This window comes from Sinocyclocheilus grahami, unplaced genomic scaffold (assembly GCF_001515645.1).
Source record: "Sinocyclocheilus grahami isolate Dianchi unplaced genomic scaffold, SAMN03320097.WGS_v1.1 scaffold1.1, whole genome shotgun sequence".
Classification (NCBI taxonomy): Eukaryota; Metazoa; Chordata; class Actinopteri; order Cypriniformes; family Cyprinidae; genus Sinocyclocheilus; species Sinocyclocheilus grahami.
Genome location: NW_015505180.1, coordinates 3,297,569 through 3,318,522, shown reverse-complemented (window position 1 = coordinate 3,318,522; position 20,954 = coordinate 3,297,569). Strand labels below are relative to the sequence as shown.

General features: G+C 38.4%; 4 protein-coding genes across 4 annotated transcripts in view; 1 reads left to right on the top strand and 3 right to left on the bottom strand.

The window, feature by feature from the left end:
• Window positions 1-663: 663 nt before the first annotated feature.
• mest (mesoderm specific transcript) lies at window positions 664-4,236 on the top strand (the record flags this gene model as incomplete). The annotated part of the gene is made up of 10 exons (XM_016282174.1): window positions 664-750; window positions 911-988; window positions 1,087-1,223; window positions 1,322-1,380; window positions 1,480-1,520; window positions 1,604-1,674; window positions 1,837-1,938; window positions 2,027-2,103; window positions 2,581-2,644; window positions 3,896-4,236. Coding segments are annotated over 10 exons (834 nt in total), but the record flags the coding sequence as incomplete, so codon positions are not given.
• A 59-nt stretch (window positions 4,237-4,295) lies between these two features.
• Window positions 4,296-10,832, bottom strand: copg2 (COPI coat complex subunit gamma 2). Its single transcript, XM_016282079.1, has 19 exons — window positions 10,801-10,832; window positions 10,186-10,261; window positions 9,943-10,035; window positions 9,382-9,468; window positions 9,149-9,306; window positions 8,907-9,040; window positions 8,752-8,819; window positions 8,349-8,537; window positions 8,068-8,163; window positions 7,616-7,859; window positions 7,248-7,323; window positions 6,658-6,761; window positions 6,417-6,542; window positions 6,099-6,167; window positions 5,682-5,993; window positions 5,495-5,592; window positions 5,266-5,404; window positions 4,863-4,961; window positions 4,296-4,755 (listed from the first exon to the last, which is right to left on the bottom strand). Exons 1-19 carry the CDS (start codon window positions 10,830-10,832, stop codon window positions 4,625-4,627), a joined length of 2,331 nt encoding a protein of 776 aa, XP_016137565.1. The 3' UTR covers window positions 4,296-4,624.
• Window positions 10,833-11,500: 668 nt separating this feature from the next.
• LOC107595855 (urocortin-3-like) lies at window positions 11,501-13,043 on the bottom strand. The gene is made up of 2 exons (XM_016286471.1): window positions 12,845-13,043; window positions 11,501-12,458 (listed from the first exon to the last, which is right to left on the bottom strand). Exon 2 carries the CDS (start codon window positions 12,447-12,449, stop codon window positions 12,006-12,008), a length of 444 nt encoding a protein of 147 aa, XP_016141957.1. The 5' UTR covers window positions 12,450-12,458; window positions 12,845-13,043; the 3' UTR covers window positions 11,501-12,005.
• Window positions 13,044-15,862: 2,819 nt separating this feature from the next.
• Window positions 15,863-20,954, bottom strand: part of LOC107592433 (collagen alpha-1(VII) chain-like) — a 57,999-nt gene continuing 52,907 nt past the window's right edge. Inside the window, exons 91-96 of the mRNA XM_016281981.1 lie at window positions 20,399-20,476; window positions 20,253-20,305; window positions 20,130-20,166; window positions 19,092-19,302; window positions 17,261-17,323; window positions 15,863-16,535 (exon numbers count right to left, since the gene is read on the bottom strand). The gene's annotated coding sequence lies outside the window, so the exon portion shown is untranslated. The remainder of the gene's footprint in view (window positions 16,536-17,260; window positions 17,324-19,091; window positions 19,303-20,129; window positions 20,167-20,252; window positions 20,306-20,398; window positions 20,477-20,954) is intronic.

Sequence of the window (20,954 nt, the reverse complement as noted above, 5' to 3'; positions counted from 1 at the left end):
AGCATCACAATATATGGGTTTACTATTAAATATATACTTGGAAAATGAGGAAAAACATGAGTGATGAGTGATGTATGGCAATGTTAAACATGATCCAAAAAAGTGTAATATAACATTACAATGTATCACTTGATTTCTTGATAATATTGAATTAAAGTGGGGTTTTCATCAAAATTATTCACCTATCATATCATATCATATAATATATCATGAAATATACAGTGTATATACTGTAGATATAATGTCCACAAGGGGGAGCTGCCAAATGTGCCTGTGCCTGTTTTGTTGACCAGCAAAAAGCTACCATTACGCACCATTTAATTGGTTTTGGATTAAGATATGTCAGCAGAATATGTCAGAATTAATTTTGGTTCAGCCTTTAAAGGGACAGTTCACCCAAACATCTAAATTCTGTCATCATTTACTCACCCTCAGGTTATAGCAAACCTGTATGAGTTTCTTTTTTCTGTTGAACACAAAAGAAGATATTTTGAAGAATATGTGTAACCAAACAGTTGATGGTCACCATTGACTTCCATATATGGAGAAAAAAAATACAATGGAAGTCAATGGGGGCCATCAACTTGGTTGAAACAATATATATATATATACATACACACATACACAATACATACACATAATAATGTACTGTATTCACGTTTTTCAATAGAGTCATTTGGTGTCGTGGGAAGCTCTGATGTCCTCTTGCTGCTTCATGGTTTTCCTACTTCTAGCTATGACTGGTATAAGGTAAGTGAGCAGAGCGCCATTTAAAGTAATTTTGTGGCATAAAACTGCATTAACATTTCAATAAAGCAGCAATAGTTTAATGCTGAGGGCAATTTATTGACAGTGGCTGGACACTGCGCTTTTACTTATGTTTCTTGAATCTCATTCTGTTGTTTTGTAGATCTGGGATTCTCTGACTCAACGCTTTAACAGAGTCATTGCTCTCGACTTCCTGGGCTTTGGTTTTTCACACAAACCGGTGAGATGAAACTCATGCAGTAATTACAACTACAGTTTTTAAAGAATCAATTTTATTATCCATAATTTTAATCATTACTTCTATCGTACAAACTCCAGCGACCGCACCGTTACTCCATCTTCGAGCAGGCCAGTGTGGTGGAGGCCCTGGTTGCTCATTTGGGTCTGTCAGAGCAGAGGATCAACATCCTGTCACATGACTACGGAGACACTGTAGCTCTCGAGTTACTGTACAGGTGAGCCCTAATGATCCTTAAAAGTCTCTTGGCATAATTTAGCTTAATGTTCCTGTCAATATGATCTGGGTGGCTCTCACATGCAGTTAAACACACAGGAGTGACCATAACAGAAGCGGACACATCACGATAAACAGCCTCTGCCTCTCAAATGGAGGTACATTAGAGTTTTATGCGGTCAGAAAATTCGAATACATATTCTTGAAATCTGAATGGAGATTCATAACTTTGTTCATTTTGTTTTCAATCTTTAAAGGAATATTCCCTGAGACTCATTATCCAAGATTCCTTCAGAAAGTGAGTGTGAACTTTATAAAGACATATTTGTTTTCATTTTCAAATATGAGAAGTAAATATTTACAATCATTTGCCATCTCTAGGTGCTGAAGGACTCTGGTTTCATTTCACCTGTATTTACCCGCCTAATAAACTTCCGGCTTTTCTCTAGAGGGTGAGTGGAGCATCCGGAATGGGAGTAGTGTTTAGTTTTATGCTCTCTAGTACACAGTTCAAACTATTTGTTGTACTTTACACAGTCATAAATCATTTACTTCAATCATGTTAGCTGTGACCTAAAGTCTTCAATTGCAAATATTATATATTCACCCTACAGAATAAGGGATGTGTTTGGACCATACACCCAGCCAACAGAAGCCGAGTTCTGGGACATGTGGACAGGCATTCGCTTTAATGATGGAAATCTGGTCATGGACAGGTGTCCAAACTTCTCCATGTGTTGCACCTGCAATGCTTTGCCTTTAATAATAACGGTCACCAAATATCGTTTGTTGTGTCTTGCCCAGTATCCTGCAGTACATTAACCAGAGGCTGAAACACAGAGAGAGATGGGTCGGGACTCTAACCTCCACTTCAGCACCATGTGAGTATACACACCATTCACACTGTGGTACAAAGTGCTGGAGTAACCGTCAGACTACCAGAATGAGGTGTGTGAATATGACTCACTGCGGTGGTTTGCTTAAAAACTCGGCCATGGGCAGTGCTATTGAGGCTAAGTAGTTTAATCCAATAAAAATGACTATGGAAGCTGCTTAGGTTGTCTTCACCCCAGGCAATAAGTGTTTGAGGTGACAGTATATATTAAGTGAACATTTACATTGTTGAATGCAGTAAAGTATTGCACAGCATACTATATTATACAAGCAGTGCAGCACGAAAAACATGTTAACATTCATTATAGGATAGGAGGGTTGTATTGTTTTTTGTGAATAGTTTTTTTTTGCTTCGGAAGGTGATTAGTTAATAAATCACGTCAGGCTGTGTAATGTAGAACATCCTGACCATTTGTTCTTTGCAAATATCACTGATTTATCACTTTTTATTTTTTACTTTATAGTGCACATGATTTATGGACCACTAGATCCAGTTAATCCACATCCTGAGTTTATCCAGCTCTACCAGTAAGTTATTTATATTTATTAAGTCAGTTTAAACTAACTTTTAAGTTATTATTGTCATTGTTGGTAAATAAGGGGAAATTCGTTCGAAGAGTTCGACAGCACGAGTGTGTAAATGCATAAGAAAAACAACGGAATCTTTCAAAACCCTCTTTTGTGTGGAACTACTTCCTTCCGCCATGGATTCAAATCTCTGTTTGCAGTTTAATAGCTGAGCTCAAGCCTCAGTAACTAATTCGAAAACGTCACTTTAGAACTAGTGACGAAGAAAGCACATTGTATTACTGTATTAAAAGAAGTGTATTATGTGAAGTCGAGTATTATGAGAGAGAGATGGACTGAGCGAGTGTGTTTACCTGCATCTGATACAGCATTCATTCTTCAGCTCAGTCTCATATTCACAATAAAACATTAGCTTGAATGTCCACTGAGGAAAGCGATATCTTTGTCGTACTGTCCTTTCATCTGTTAAGGGTGATTTCCGATGCTCAGTGTGTTTGTTAACTGCATCTTACAAGCTGTTATTAAAAGTAAAAATAACTTTTGTTTCAGTTTCTTTCAATATAAAGGTCTTTACTACTGACTCGTAATTCTGTCTTTCTTGTCGCCATCTAATGGCGGAACAATGCCACAAAAATCACCATCACGAACACACACACAAACAAAAAGAGCATGATGAATCTGATGAGCATGATGTTTGGCGGTTGTAGTTTTTATGTGTGCTGAAAAAAGTGGAAGCGGCGAAAGAGGGAGGGAGGGATAAGAGCTTGAGGTAAGCAGTTTTATGTTTTAGCGCCGTGTTGCATTTTTAATAGCTGCAGCAAACACACTGTGCGATGATCATGCTGGATTTCTGACACTGACAGAAAATGATCGTAGGCTATCTTTGGTCACAAGACCGTGAAAATGTCCGTCTTTGAACCTCTCTCTGTACGACATAGGGCCACCGTTTAGGAGCCACGATCATAGAAATCACCATGATTGTTTCACGATGCTAATCTTTCGTCTGGGACAGCAGAAAATCATGCAGTGTGTCCCGGGCTTTAGGAGTAGTGTTGCACTATCTGTGTCTCTGCATGGTTTTATTATAAGTAAAACCAGTGGTTTCAAGTTGAAACAAATCCTATAAACAAAGATGAAACAGCTAAGCTGTGACAGAGCAAAGACAGAACAAGATTGCCGGTCCTCTGTAAACATCCTCTTTACCAGTCATGTCCTTTTATAACCACTTTTCTCTTTGTTCCTTACTTACAGGAAACTAGTGCAGAGATCCACAGTATCGGTTCTAGATGAGCATGTGAGTCATTATCCACAGCTGGAGGATCCCACAGGCTTCTTTAATGCCTACCTTAGCTTTATCAACTCATTCTGAGATAAGTAACGGAGTGGAATACTGCCTCAAATAAGTTGTTAGAAAATATTCAAATCCATTTATTAACAAACCACAGAGTGTTTGAAATGTCAGTCATGTGTTTAAATGCATGAAACCGAAAGTATTGCACCAAATACCCAAACAGTCATTACAACAGAGTTTGCTCAAATACAATGCCATTACTTGTAAATACATTTGTGTTCAATGCATGAATACTTATTCAATTAAAAAGGTATTTGTATGAATTGTCTCAGGTTTTGTGTTGAAAAAAAACAATACAAGTTTTGTACTCTTTCTGTTTTATTATTGATAAATGAAAAGGTTTGTAGTAAAGGACTTTTCCCCCCTGAGCCGTGACACAACGTCAAAACAGCTCAAATACCAGAGAAACAATGTTTAGATCTCTTCCACATGAAATAAAGTGGCACAGTATTTTAGACATCTCTCAGAAACGGAACAGACCAAATACAGAAACAGGATGATTCCGAGAATTCATATCAAGCCACAAAATTGGTTGTGAGAAACGTTATAGAGCTACTATATAGATACATATAAAAGCACAATGACCCAGATTGATTGGCATGTGACCAGGTCACTCAAACATTACTCGTTTAGCCGACAGAGGCCAGGATGACGTCGACCACGTTCTCGTCTGTGCTCCTAACAGTCACCTGCATAGTGACCCCGTCAGCCAGAGCCAGACGTGCCCTCACCAATACATCATGACCTCCCCTAAACACACCTTCAGAAAGACAAGATCATTAACCTCATCGCTTATGTTAGAAAATTAATACAGGAACTAAAATTCTCTCAAAACTGCAAAACTGGAGTGATGAAGTCAGTACATACCTGCTAGGAACAGAACATGTGAGTTCTTGTTTTCAGGAACTTTGTCCGAGCGCTCGCAAGGCTGCATGCCCAAGAAGCTGATAATGTTATTTACTGCCTCTGTGAAGACAAACACAATAAAGAGATGATCATTTCACATTCTGTTATCTCCAGCCACAAAACTCTTCTTACAAACATGAAGCTTTTAACTTAAGATGTTAATTGATGGACTGGAGTCGTGTGGATTATTGCAATGTTTTTATCAGCTGTTTAAACTTTCATTCTGACGGCAGCCATTCACTGCAGAGGATCCAATGGTGAGCAAGTGATGCAATGCTAAATTTCCAATGAAAAAAAACGTGGGCGAGTAAATTTTTCAGCAAATTTTCATTTTGAGGTTAACTATTCCTTTTAGCAATCTTACCATCTAAAGTCCTGACTGTGGCCAAAGCAAATGTCTCTTCCTTCTCAAACTCATCTCCGATCTCCTCCCACGCTGCACCAAAGTTTGGTTTCAACACCTTCTGTATGTGGTCAGCGACTGTCACCTCTAAATCTTCCAGCTGAGAGGGAAACAAGACATTGAGTGAGGAATGGCCACTGATAATCTTCCCATTTTCAGCAGTGTGGACTGATTTAGAAAATTCACATACCACATATTCATCGTTGTAACCGTCGTCGTCAGGCTCTCCCGTGTTGGGATCACAGTCCCGGACCAGATATTTCATTGTACAGCTGAACGTGCAAGAGACTAAGACAAATGCAAACAACAAAATATAAAATTAACATCTGCCCAAGCAAGAATAGTTGACATCATACTGCGAATCGATCATGTCTGACCTGCTGTGGGGTCATCCTCTGGTAACCGGACCAGACTGTAGCAGGAGCTGGGCTGGCTGTAGGGGAGACTTGGTGCAGGTACATAATGTAGCACCTCGTACGACTCGGACGGCTCCATCTGGACCAGAACTCGCTGCAGCAGCTGGTCGTTCAGCGTGTTGGTGCAGTCGAACTGGAAGATCATGTGATTTGCGAAAGTGTGTTTGATACAACGCACCACATACTCCGTCTCTGCTTCTGTTAACTGAACCGGCTCAGACGACTTGAACAGGGGACCCAGGCCCTGGAATTCTGGGATGGCTGCAAGTTGTTCTGAGGGAGAAAAATAAGGGGACCAGTTGAAATGTGGCACAGTTTGCTTCAGACAGGTTTAATGATGCCACATGCATTGTTTTGCTAATTAGCTAATCTTCTTACCTTGGTAAATGTCTTGGCGGGAAGGTGCAAGCTTTTCAGGTAGTTTGCTTGTTGCCATGGGTGTGATTTCTGGCATGAAAGAGAAAAATGAAGTGAGCTTGTGCAATTTGAGCAGTTTTGAGTAAGCTCTGCGATTTACCCTAAAAGGCATAAGATGATTAGCATCCAAATTAGAGGCCAAACAATGGTAGAATGTAAACGAAACGTTTTTTGAGCATACATAATTATGAAAATATTCTGCAATGGATTATGATGAGTAATGAAGTTATTGGCCTCAGGATCATAAGCAGTGTGGGCTGCTGAAGCTCAGGTTCACACCTGTTTTCTGTTCGGTGATGGGTGCAGTGGCCAAGGGAACTGTCTTCATGTCGAACGGTTTCTCAGAGGGCTCCAGTGTGTACTGGTGGAGGGATTTCTCCAGTCCAAGGACAGATACGGACAGACCTGCATTCAAACCATTCAACAACCCTTGTTCACTCACATCAGCTAAATCAAACCAAATACAATATCAGATACACATTAAGAATCTTAAATATCCAGAACAACTGCAACCCTTCACCATTGAAGATGTAAGCGGCATTCAAGGCCTTCTGCTTCTGCTGAAGGACGTTCATGTAGAATGTGGCTCTGTCTCTGACCTCATCGTCGCTGTCCATCATACACCTGTCAGACACACACAGTAAATTAGCACATTAAAACATTTCTCTCTAGACATGGGCAATAAGCAACATTAACATGACAATATTCTTACATTCTGGTAATTAAACAATTTTGTGTAAAAGTGGTTAAAATACAGACTTTTTAAAAAATATATATTACTTTATTTTTCCATGTGAAACAATTTTAATCCATTTAAACAAGGATTTTCACTTTTTAGGTAAAATAGTTTTATTCTCTGCTTTGCATCACTGTTTTAATCCAATCAAATAAATTAGGATTTTCTCTTTTTAGTAAAAAAAAACCCAAATTTTATTGTTCATATATTCAATATTTTATTTAATGAGGATTTTCTCTCTTTCTTTTTTTTTAAACAAACATTTGCATTGATTTCCAAACACATCTTTGTTCATTTCCTTACTCTAATACTCAAATTACCAGTATAAACACTCACTCCCTCCACACACACACTTCCAGCCATTGCAGGCCTACCTCTGCATCAGAACTAAGACGCTTGGCAGCAGGTCGTCGTTTTGAGCCCCAAACTTAGCCAGTGCACTTACAGCAGCTTTGAAGAAAAACGTGAGAGGAGAGTCAGAGCAGAAGAATGCTTAAATGTCCTAAAGCTGTTCAGCTTAGTCTCTGGAATCAAATTATCAGCCCTGCTTAAAATTACTACTACTTGCAGTCTGACTGCAGTTAATTACTGGGACACGTGTGTGACGCTCAAACAAAAAACCTGTACCAATGGATATTACAAACACAAGCTTCCTAAAATCTTAAGGTGGCACGAGCAGGTCTTTAAAAGCTCATTGCAAGGAGGTTAACACATGGGTCAAAGGTCACGCAAGATCACTCACCTGCCCGCACCGCCTCGCTCTCCAGCACCACACGGTTGAAGATGAAACGGATGTATTTGGAGGGAGTGGGGGTACGTGGCCCCTCTTTCCCCAGCATGTGGAGGATCTTCGTGGCCAGTACGGTGTGCTCACAATCCTCGATAAACTCACATAAGTGAGCCAAGCCTGTCTCCTTACTCTCTGGGTTTTCCTCTATGATACTGATGATACAATCCACGATGGCTCTCTTGTACTCAAATCCACCCTGCAAAAGAAAAAAAAAGAAACCCGTCTAATAGAAAAAGTAAATGTTTTTCAGCTTTTTTTGGCAATAATAATTAAAATACAGATCAGAAGTAAACCAGGTATTAAGGATATCAAGTGTAAATCTGGTCATGTGGTTTGGCACAAGAAAAGAGATTACAAGACTCCAGTGTAATAACAGAGGAACACACGTCCTTGGATGAACTTACATCATCTCTCAACATGTTTGAAAGGAAGTTCATCATCACGCTGTGCTTTCTGGGATACTTCTGGCACAGAGCACTGATGGCCTGGACCACAACCACCTGGAAAACAAACACGCCATTTGGTTATGAAAACACATTGTTTACAAGAACATTACCACTGGACCGATCATTTAAAAAATATAATATTTGTACATAGCTCCTGAAACATGATTGAATATGCATCTGAAGCATGTGTTTGTTCTCTAATTTTCTTGAAATTCACTGTCTGGTTCATGAAGTCACACCTTGAACTCGTCCGAGATCTCAGAGACGAAGGAGGAGATCTGTTTCATGAGGCGGTCGACGCTGCTCTCGCTGCCGGTCTTCAGCAGGGTGGTGATGGCCAGGGTGGCGATGCTGCGGTTGGAGTCAGTGATCAGGTTCTCCAGGTCCAGGTTGCATGCGGTCACTGCTGACGGGTGCTTCATTGCCACCTGTGTATTTTTTTCCCCAAAGTGGTCATATCAACTCTTTTTTTTTTATGCCAAAAAATTCAGAATTCAATTTCATCCTATTTAGAATGTAGTTTTTGCACTATTTGTGTGATAAAACCATGCCTTTGAACATAAAAATGTGTTCTTTGGTGTCTCCATGTGGTAGCTGATAGATACTCCAACTGGTTACAAACTAAATCCTATTCAAACCAACCTTATTAAGGGTCCGTACAGCTGCATATCGCAGAGCTGCTTTAGGAGAGCTGCAAAACAGCTGGAGAACTATGGAAAGAGAAAGAAAGAAAGACCAAATGAATCTAGTGTACTCTGTTGTGTCTGCTGGTTAGAAAGCAAAGAAGAAAGACTAACCAGACACAGCAGGAGCCAGCTCACGGGCGGTACATTTGGGCATGTGGACGATGGCAGAGGCCGCTTCATAAACCACCATCTCATGTTTATTCCTCAAGCAGCTCTCAATGAAGTCAAACAGCGGGCTATCATGTCTGTTAAACCACATGTAGACAGACTAGGTAAGTCTACATTACAAGCAACTGCATAACGTTAATATCGCCTAAATGAGCCTGAAAAAAACTGAGGTCCAATACACATACCCTCCCTCTGTCTCCTCCAGCAGTTTACTGGCAATGCGAATCATCATGCAGTAAGCAAATGGAGACTTCAGGCCAGATTTGGTGAATTTGTTGAGCATCTTGGTCACAGCCAGACGGTCATTCTTCCTCAGATGATACAGAAGACCCAGCGCATGGTACTGTGGAGAAAGATCCCATTTCATTAGAGAAAGAAAGACCATCAACTCATCAGACAATGGATGTAAACAACTAACCTGCACCATGACGTTATCACTCGAAGCCGCCTCCTGAGCTTCATTGACCCAGCGTTTGACCACATCAAAGCTCATCTTCACCATGTGCTGAAGAACAGATACACAAACAGAGCTTCATTATCCAGAATTATCCATCATGGGAATAAGCGTAATAAACAGTTAAGCGGTAAACAGACTAGTTTATATTAACAATGACAGATGGGGATGGGACAGAAAGGGTGGTAAGAGTGTTTTGGATAATATTATACTGTTTTGTGCTGCTAGCGCCATGAAAATGACACCCTTCACCCTTTGAACTGTCATTAGCAATGTTGTTATTGTTTCTAAAAACTAAAATCATTAAAAATATTTTCCCTTAAATGAAATACACTGAAATAAAATAACTTTGACAAACTTAAAAATGTTTAAAGTACTAAAATAAAAGCTAAAACGAATATAAAAAACGAATAAATATAAAAAAGAAACTAAAATGTAAATTCAAACTATATACAGTACATTTAAAATATTGATAAATACTATAATAGTATATGTCACTAAAATAATACTAGCTTGTGATCTTACCAGTGAGGAGACCAGAGCAGAGCTGGAGACGCTGGGCACTTTGTCCACAATGGCCTGTTTCATGTATCGTTCAATAGCTTGCAGCATGGTGGTCTGATGGACAAGATGGAAGAAGCACAGTTGGAAGGATCATATAGGATTTATATCAGTTCCAGCAGTTTCTATATAGTTTATTTCTCACCAACAGCAAATTAAGTGTCCTATACACAGAGATAAATGAGTTTGCAAACAGTCGAGACTCACATCAGTGATCCTGCAGAGAGCTCTGATTGCCGGTCCTCTGTAAACATCCTCTTTACCAGTCATGTCCTTTGTCAAGCTGAGACACAAACAAAACATTAATCAGTGATTTTCATAAGGTAATATCGGTGGCGTGTGCAAATATTTCCATTCCTCATCAAATAAAACGTTCTTACTGTTTCCCCCCCTAATAAGCTTTGTATATATATATATATATATATATATATATATATATACAAAGCTTATTAGGGGGGGAAACACGAAGCAAATGTAGGATCTTCACCGTTGATATTTGTAAGTTGCTGAAGATCAATAAAGATAACTGCTAGCATATTAGCTTCCCAATTAAAGATTAAACACACATACTGCAGTTTACTGTAGTATCACACAGTTAATCCGCCACTCAAAGGCAGAATTAAGTACAAAACTGGAACATGCACATTCATTTTTTTTTAGAGTTAAATAAGTTAGATTTACAATGACAGAAGTGCTGTGGCCTGCAGACACTCTTCCTTAGCAAAACAGCCGTCATCATTTCGGCCACGGAAATAAGCGGTTAATAACAGAATACTGCATCTATAATGTGTCAGCATGTATTTAATATTGCTCTTACCAGACTCCTCATCCTTCTTGTCAAACTTCTTGATCATGTTGCGGAATGTTTGAGAGCAGTAAACGAGATGATCAGTCAGTCACTCACGCTCTTTTCCTCCACGTCAACTACAGTGACGTATGTCGTGAGCTGGCTGAGGTGAAGATGGCGCCCACCGAGATCACGCTTCAAAATAAAAGTCTATGCTGAAAAGTCGGGTTATATATATATATATAGTTTTAAATATTTAGATTTAATTTACACAATATTTAAATGCTAAGACTTTGTGAAATATAACATTATGAATGAATTGTAATATCATAAATTATTTAGAATTATCTCTATATAATTTTCTTTTTAATATTTGTTTTGAGGGACTAATTTCGGTCTTCACCAAAATGTTGAGTCTATCTGAATAAAAAAAAAAGTGATCAAATGTATATTTGTTATTCAACACTATTTGTCTGCAACAGAAGTAGACTTCTCTATAATTATTGCATTGACTAGTCTGTCTTGAATGCAGCTGCGAAAAGTTGAGTGATGTGTTTAGTGAGAGAGAGAGAGAGAGAGAGAGAGAGAGAGTGAGAGTGAGAGAGAGAGAGAGAGAGAGAGATTCTTATGTCTCGAAACAATTACCTTCGAATGGACGCTTTGTTACATTTGCAATTATTTATTTATTAAACGATAAAATAATTGTTTTCAGTACAAAAATATTCAACTGTCGGATTTATCAACCCAGTTTTCAGAGCTTTACATATCTGTAACCATCCAGTCGTGTATCTTATAGAGCAGTAACTGTTTAACACTAATCAGGACAACTTTCATCTGAGACGTACAGACAAATTGTGTTAATGAAAAGGGAGAGGTGTGAGACATGATATACTCCAATCATTATGTCTCTTTGTAGCTTGAGTTTAGAAACTGACCAAACAATCTTGCTGACAAGCCATACGAGTCTCACTACTGTAGGTAGGCTAATAAGCCCATTTGAAATAATTTTCTGTTAAACCGCATTAAATCTAACAAACGTGACAAGCCTAACATGACTAAACCATAACGCGTTTAAACCAAACCCCATTATGTCACCTGTTAATACGTTCCATTCATTTTCAGCATTGCTAATTTGTTATGCAACTGAACAAAAAACGTTTATTACATTAGTAAATTAGAGATAACATGCCTCAGTAGGTTACAAAAAAATATATTCAAGTCAAATTAGTGACACAAGAGTTCACTTTCTCTTTCCAATCTGCGCCAGCAAGCGCGCGTTGTCGTCCGCCTTTGCGCGCAGGTTCTTGGCTTTGGCAATGTTGAAGAGGATGTTCATAATGTTGGTGGGGACATCGAGGGATAGAGTGACCTGGCTGCGTCGGTCGCTCTTCGCACTGTTACGGTACAGTTTACTCCTGAGCTGCGTCTGGCTCAAGTATCTGTATTTGGACGCGGGTATCGTCCTCCTCTCGCGCGGCTCCTCGGAGGAAAGCGCGTGTGCCGATTTGTACAGGAGGTTTAGACTGTCCAGCAGGGAATTTGCTGGTTGCCCGTTATCATTTGTCTCGGAGAACACTTCATTGTTGCAAAGAAAGTTGGACACGGGGTCGTACGTCGGTAAGCAGAGGCTGGAAACCGGTGCGCAAAGAAGTGCCAGAGCGAGGAGGGTCCGCGCGAGCCACATCGTTTTGCCCTGTTGAACGGAGGCGCGTGGTAACACATACAAGGCTTTTAGATGAACATTTTCTGCGTAATGATTACTTTAGTCAAACTTTTCGTAAGAAAGATTGTATAAAAAGTGTCCTGTGCATCTACACATGAAGTAAATGTTCAACGAAAAGTGAAAATAGTCTTCCACATAAGGTGGTGTTACCCTGTCACTATTCACTTTGTATACTACTATACTAATTGCATACAGAAAAGAATGTAGCCTAATGGTGACAAAAGCTATCAGTCTCTAATATTCTCGTGTTCCAGAAATAAAGTCACACATGTTTGGAACAACCTCTGTGTAATTTATGTCAGAATTGTTCTTTCTGAGTAAACTATTACCTCGAATCTAATGCAAAAGTACCTTACCTGCACCGTTTCAATGAGGAGAATCTTCTGAAGTGAAGCACTGTTAGGTCAACCAGAACTTTTGGATCGTGAAGCCAAAGTGTTATTAAAAAGGCAAGCAAGTCAACAACTCAGTGTCAACCTAATGTCGCATTGAATCATAAGAGTGATTTAGTGGGTTTGATATCTCCCTGGCTGCTCATAATATCCGCTTGGACTGTTTGCCCATTGGATGTGCATTTATTTAGTATAAACCTAATTAGGCTGCAGTCGTACGCCAGCAATAACGTCATTTATTGGGATCCTCCCAGTAACATAAGAGGTGATTGATGCGCTCGTGCACCCAAGGCGCGTTTAGAACAGATGAGCTTAATATTTTGAGCCAGCCTGTGATTATCTGAGAAAAATAATAATAATGGTTGATCATCTGATCAGGTCCTGTATCACGACCACAGCTACATACTACAGCTACATACTAAATAAATAAATAAGTTGAACATTTTAGCCTATTTTAGCTGTAGATTAATTAACCAACCCAGAACCCAGTCTCACAAGAAAACATGACTGTTTTACAAGATGGCGATTTTTCGTACGAATTTGAATGAGTATGATTAACGCATGGATGGGGTTGTATAAATTCCTACAAATTAACCACCAATTTGGCAAAACATGATATAGTTATGAACTGCTGTGAGATTTATAGACTGTAAAAAAATAAAAAAAGACAAGGCATCTCTACTTCCTTCCACCAGAGTCAAGGCAACTTGGTGGCCATCTTTGAAATGCCTCTTGAGCAGCTTTTTCAGTCATGTAGTGGGGAAATGTCAAAACCAAAGCTATTCACCAAGTATATGATTAAATTTCATCACCAATGAAATCTGACAAAACTGTCAAATTTTGTTTTGTGCTCAAATAGCATTAAAAAAGCTTTTTCAGGCTATGCCAACCAAAGCACATGTGCAGTCCTTTCTATAGCAACCACAGCTTCTAACGGCAGCTTAGTGAATGTGTGACACTATTCCCCCATATTGCCTGCTGCACTTTCTCCCATTCATAAGTGCACTGTCTTTGTATATCTAAAGTCCTTGCTTCCACTGTAGAAAGTGAAGCCAAAATGTCCCAAGATGCCCGCTACCATCTTGCACTGATAATGTCATTTGCAACCTGAGTTTGTGTGAAGTTGATCATTAAAACCAAACTTATTAGAAAAGCGTTTATGACCAATACTGCAAAACCAGCAACTGGGGGCGATCGAAATGCTTTTGCTTCACTTTTCAGGATGTGCACAGGAACCTTGATTGGATTAACTTAAAAAAAGACTTTTAACCTGCAATGTAGAAATCAATAGGCCCAGGAACACGACAAATACTGTAACAATACTACAGTGTTAATATAAGCCATTATTTATCTAATAATCTTAAATAAACTAGTCATCTAATATATTTAGCTACAAAGTAACATCCTTTTATTTTTTTCATTCAATTGATCGTTCTGATAGTGTTCAGTATGTTATCATGCGCAACAATTTATAAACAATTTATAGTTCGTTATACATACTAATTGACCACTCTATGTCAGAATAAAATAGTTATAAGGTTTATAATTTAGCGGGCATATTGAGAATTTACCCACTCATCTAAAGGCATTCAGTACCATGGACAGCACATCAATTTATTTAGTTTGCATCTGTATTAAGCCATTTATAAGATTTAAAAGTGTCTGTTTTATTGTTCTCTCAGTTTTCAGGGTCAATGACCATATCAAATGTTTGTCCATTTTTAGACTTCCCTGTGAGTTAATTGCACTGCAGTTTATGTTTATAAGTTTAATGAGTTTTCTTCCCACCTCACTTTAATGATTAATTGCTTTGCTATCAAGGGCTCAGAAGTTTGGAGACTTCATAAACGATCACCTTTATACATTGTAAACATTGTGCATTGGGCTGGACGATAATATATTTATTCCACATGACGTTAAAAGGAAGCTCATTAAACCTTAAACACTACAGGCTACATTTTAAAGCAGGTGTAAAGAGCATCTGTTCTCTGTAGTGTACACAATGAAGTTCACTCAGGGATCCCCTTAGACACACTGTACCACAGTCTCGAAATTGGACTAAGGACCTCCTGCTACACAGGCCCCCTGCCGCTGGGACATATGTAAAGAGCGAGAAACCTCGGTATGCAACAGGGAGCAGCTTGCTTGGGGGATTATATAAGACAGAACAGAATGAATGTCAAAGGAGGGTAAAAATAATGAGGAAGGAAACACATACTTTCACAAATGTGCACATATCAGCCACCCACAAATGCAGATAGTCTATTTGCTTCAAATACACACACACACACCACCTCCGCCTGCCCCCAGGAGACACTGAACAGAATGAATGTCAAAGGAGGGTAAAAATAATGAGGAAGGAAACACATACTTTCACAAATGTGCACATATCAGCCACCCACAAATGCAGATAGTCTATTTGCTTCAAATACACACACACACACACCACCTCCGCCTGCCCCCAGGAGACACCGTCCAGACACGACTCGACAAACATTTCTGAGGAAAAGCCAATATGGCAACATTTATATACACCACAGGGCCAAGCTCAGAGAACACGGTCCAAAATCAGAGGTCACGATGTGAAAATGTTCTCACGCACACACCCACCAACCCACAGCGAGCTATATAGCTCATTCAAAAATATATTCATTTCATTGTTTTAATTGTCTCACGTATTAGTTTTAAAACCGTCAGATTAAGAACATTTTAAGAACAGAACCATTAGTGCAAAATGGTAAACCTCATGGTAACATTTAAACACATAGTTGGTTATATTAATAGTGCATTAGACACAGGGCCAAGCTCAGAGAACACGGTCCAAAATCAGAGGTCACGATGTGAAAATGTTCTCACGCACACACCCACCAACCCACAGCGAGCTATATAGCTCATTCAAAAATATATTCATTTCATTGTTTTAATTGTCTCACGTATTAGTTTTAAAACCGTTAGATTAAGAACATTTTAAGAACAGAACCATTAGTGCAAAATGGTAAACCTCATGGTAACATTTAAACACATAGTTGGTTATATTAATAGTGCATTAGTATCATGACCTCACTTACTAAGCATCAAACTGTTTTTTTAATAAAAACATGGCATATTTGTAAGAAATTCATAGGTAAGCATGTATCACTCACTACAACAGTGCAACAATGTGTGGTGCTATAGAAGTGAAATGTAAATATGACAGAATATTTTTTTCCGTCATCTAAAGCTGCGATAAACTAATATACATATAGGATGGATAAAAATTGTATTTTTAGTCAGATCAATTTCAGTTTAGCTGTTAAAAATAGCACATTTCTCCTCAGGACCCAGAATCTGTAAATAGATAAGTAAATGTAATTAAATGAATTTGCTAATAAATAAATAAATAAACCTGAATGTCTTTAGCATCGTTTGAACAATCACCTCTGACCATTTATATTGGAACCTGAAGCCTGAATTCTGATTAGCACTTTACCTCTCCTCCCCAGAATACATTGACTCTCACAGTCCTGTTTGGAGCTGAAGCGGTTCCTATTTCCTCCACAGCCACCATACACAAAAGGACGGCATTCTCCTGAGACAGTGTAGTAGTACCAGAGCAGGACGTATTCAGTGCAGTGGCCCTCAGACATGGGTTCAAGGCACAGATCAGCAGCTGGGTCTGCATTTAATGGAGGCAGCATAATCAGTTTCAAGGGAGTATAAATGCATTCAAACTAATGTTCTAATGAAATGAATGTAAATTAAAATGTATATATATATAGTATATATATATATATTACATTTAAAATAGACAATTAAATCACGTAGCTGAGCTGCTTATATACCACTGTCTGCAAGAATGCAACAATTAATCTAACAAAAGTTCCACTTTTTAATCAAAACTTATCTTGGATTTCACTGTCAGTCAAATGTTCTGTCTCTGTCTTATCTCTTTTTCTCTGTCTCACACACATATGCACTTGTATACACGCAAACTTACACACTTGCAGAGTGATGATTTGAATATCGTTTTTATCAGTGGATTAATTCTGCTCTTATCTGTCTGTTTCCGTTCCTTGTGTCTCATATATACTGTGGATGTGACAGAAATAGACTGATAAAAAAAACGAAAAAAGTATTGCATAAAATAATCTTGTCCATGTCTTATGCATTGCGCTTTTGGTGCCAGGACCATTATGGTGTACTACTTTGGACTACTTTCCTGGACATTACACCAAAATTCCCACTGCAAACCCTTTTTATTCAAGGACCAGGTTTAATTTGTACAAAAAATCAGACTATAATGCTTATGTGAGCAGTTTCTGTTGCTGTATTAACGCGTTAAAAGCACTTGGAGCAGCAGTCAGCAGAGGACGATGTTCTCCTCTTTTACTCCACACATACCTGAGTGGCATTTGAGTGCACATCTCTTTTCTCTCTGCTCTCCATCTCCCTCAGTACTGGCTCCTGAGTGCAACAGAAAGCATATATTATATACAGATTTTACATTTAAAGGAATAGTTCACCCAAATTTGCTAAAAATGTACTCACCCTCAGGTCATCCAAGATGTAAATTAGTTTGTTTGTTGATTTGGAGAAATTAAGCATTACATCACTGGCTCTCCAATGGATTTTCTGCTGTGAATGGGTGCTGTCAGTATGAGAGTTCTAACAGCTAAAAACATCACAATAATTCAAAAGGGTACAGTCCATCAATTAATGTCTTGTGACATGAAAAGAAACGTGATGTAGTAAACAAATCCATCATTATGGTATTTTAACTTTAAACTGTTGCTTCTGGCCAAAAATCAAGTCCATATTCCATAATAATGCTTCCTCTGGTGAAAAAGTTCATCCCCTGTTGCCTTCTCTCATCAAAATCCACATACATATTTGTTTTGAACGGTTTTGGTGCTTGGTTTCCTGATTCAGACAAGACAACTTTTCACTGCATAAAACAATATTATGGATAGAGGACTCATATTTTAGCCAGAAACTATGATTTGAAGCTATGCATGCAGACATTAATTAATAGACTGGAGTTGTGTGGATTACTTGTGGATTATTGTGATGTTTCTATTAGGTATTTGGACTCATTCTGACGGCACCCATTCACTGCAGATGATCCTTTGGTGAGCAAGTATGTAATGACACATTTCTCCAAATCTGACGAAGAAACAAACTCATCGAACTCTTGGATGACCTGAAGGTGAGTAAATTAAAAAAAATGTTTTATTTCAGGGTGAACTACGCCTTTAAAACCAAGTGCAGCACTATATCATTGCACAAACATAATCACATAGGTGTGCATGTGTTACAGGTTAACATCTAGAAGACATCCGGATGGGGTTTATTTCATAATAATGGTGGTATATTTATCTTATATTACATGAATATTTACTAAATTAATTAAGTACACTGACATGAAATACTGATTTGAGTTGACATGATTTTATTAAATAAGAAAGATGCCTGATTAACCTTTGCACATTTCCAAGCAACACAGACACACAGTAGTGGCAGTAGCGTCCTAAATTAATCAAATGAATTGTTTTTGAATGAATCGGTTGAATTAATGATTTGATGACTCGCTCATAAAGATGTTTAGTTGTCACCACCTATGGCCTAACAATGACTGACTGTCTGGACCATGCAAACACAGATAGATAAAAAAAATAAAAATAAAGACCAAGTGTTTGTGTAGTAGTGGAAACGTTATCGGTCATCAGTGGTTTTGAACATTCTTTATTCGTTTTCCTTAATTTATTCTATTAATCTGAAGTGTACACCATATAATAATGTAGCCAGCTAGATAACCTGTACTATGTCTTGGTTTTGGTCATTGAAATTAACATCAGGCTGCCATGAGCAATTACTATATGATTGAAACTAAAACAACAACAACACAGATTAATTTTTTTGTAGTGTGACTCAATTGCTTAAAATAACACAGAAGTAGACCATGCAGAACCTTTGCGTATGACTTCCTGTTTTCCATCAGGGAAAAAGAACTGAATGGTGTTTATGGATGAATGAACTCAAGTACAAAGATGCCAGATCAAGACTAATGTTCACAAGACACAGCAGAAGTTAATTTGAGCATAAAACTGATTATATAAAACTAGAGTTTCCCCATCCAAACCCTTCCAGGCCCTAAGCACAAAATATAGGGATGATATTATATAAGAGACAAACCATGTAATAACATATTGGTTCAAAGCAGGAATATACCTACTTGTAACGTTGCCATATGCTAATGTTGGCTCTGACTCTGAAACAGCAGGATGAACTGTTTTGGTCTCGTCCTCCAACTCTTCATCCCACACTTTGGGGTGGGTGAGCAAGAACGGAGAAGCAGAATCTGCTCTTCTCTCTTCCCTTAGGATACTCCCATCATCTGTATCATCGGTGTTCACCATCAGGAGTTTCCTTTCCATATTTCCTTTCTTTTAGTTAGAAACATGACCAAGCTTTAGGCAAATGTCATTAGGTTCAAATCATTAATTCATTGAATTTCATAATCAAATAGACAGTAATTCAATCATTAGATTTTTTTTAAACCAGAGAAGTCATAGCTTCAAATTTTTTTTATAAAAACAGTCCCAGTTTTGTTAATTTAGTTTTCGTATTCATGAATGACTTCCGAACATGGAGTTCTTCACAGTTTTTCTTCAGCAAGAGAGCCCATAAAAACACAACAGATGGTGGAACCCATGGGGTCCTGAGGCCTCCACAACAGGGGCCTCCAAACACATATACTGAGAGACACAAACGCACACAAATACACAAAATCACACACTTCTAACCACCCACATACATGTGTTAATGAAGCTCTGTTATTCAGTCATGATTTCACTTAAGTGGACCGCAGTACAGTGCACAACTGAGTAGATCTTTATGGAGGTAGAAGCCATATTTAATTGAACGTGAATAGACAAACAATCTATTCAGTGGAATGTATTGTTGTATATCTTGACATTAATTGTTTAGCCAACAGTCTGATCGGATACGGTAAGACGGAATGCACTGCAAAAAACTCAGTTTTTACTTCTTTCTCAGTATTTTTGTCTTGTTTCCAGTACAAATATCTAAACATTATCAAATCAAGATGCATTTACTTCAGAAGCAAAATTACTTAAGATATTAGGTCTTGTTTTCTGAAAAATTATCAAAAGTAAATGTCTCTTTATTAATTTTTGGATATATTTGTACTGAAAACAAGAAAAAAAATACTATGTACGATCTTTAAATCTTTGCATACACACATACTCACCACACTTTTCAACCACCTCCTTTGTCACAAGATCCACCTGAACAAATGAAAATTGTTTAATAAGTATTTAATCACATATCAGTAATGATAAATATATCATAAAAGAGGGCATTGTCAACATACACCAAGTCCTGGCTCCCCTTTTTCTCCTTTCATGCCGAGGTTCCCATTTCCCCCTGCATAAAGGATATGTATAACTGACTGAGCATGTTTGTGAATGGATAAAGTCCTGATAGAGTGGAGGATACAGTGTGTAGATGCCTTATTACATCCAGGTCTCTGAGGCCAGGAATTCCAGGAGGTCCCCGTTGACAGGCCTTTCCTCTGCCTCTCCTCCCCTTCTCTCCCTGGGTTGATCAGACAATCAAATCAAACTTTGATGTTGGATGCGTAGTAATACATAGAAGCTGCATATCACCATGAAACAATCGCTAACCCTGGTTCAATCAGGTTTGATCCTGAGGCTACGCATAACCAAACCAATGGGAGTAATATTTTACAATAATGTTTAATTGATAAACTTTACTTAAAGTTAGTTCACCCAAAATGAAAATTAGCTTGTGTTTTATTCGCCCTCGAGGCATCCTAGGTGTATGTGACTTTCTTCTTTCAGACGAATCCAGTCGGAGTTATATAAAAAATTGTCCTGGCTATTCCAAGCACTATCATTGCAGTCAGCGGGTGTTGCAGTTGAACAGTTCACAAGTCGTCAAATAAAGCATGCACATCCATAATAAAACGTGCCTCACATGGCTCCGGGTGGTGAATAAAGGCCTCCTGTAGTGAATCCATGCATTTTTGTAAGAAAAATATCCATATTTCAAA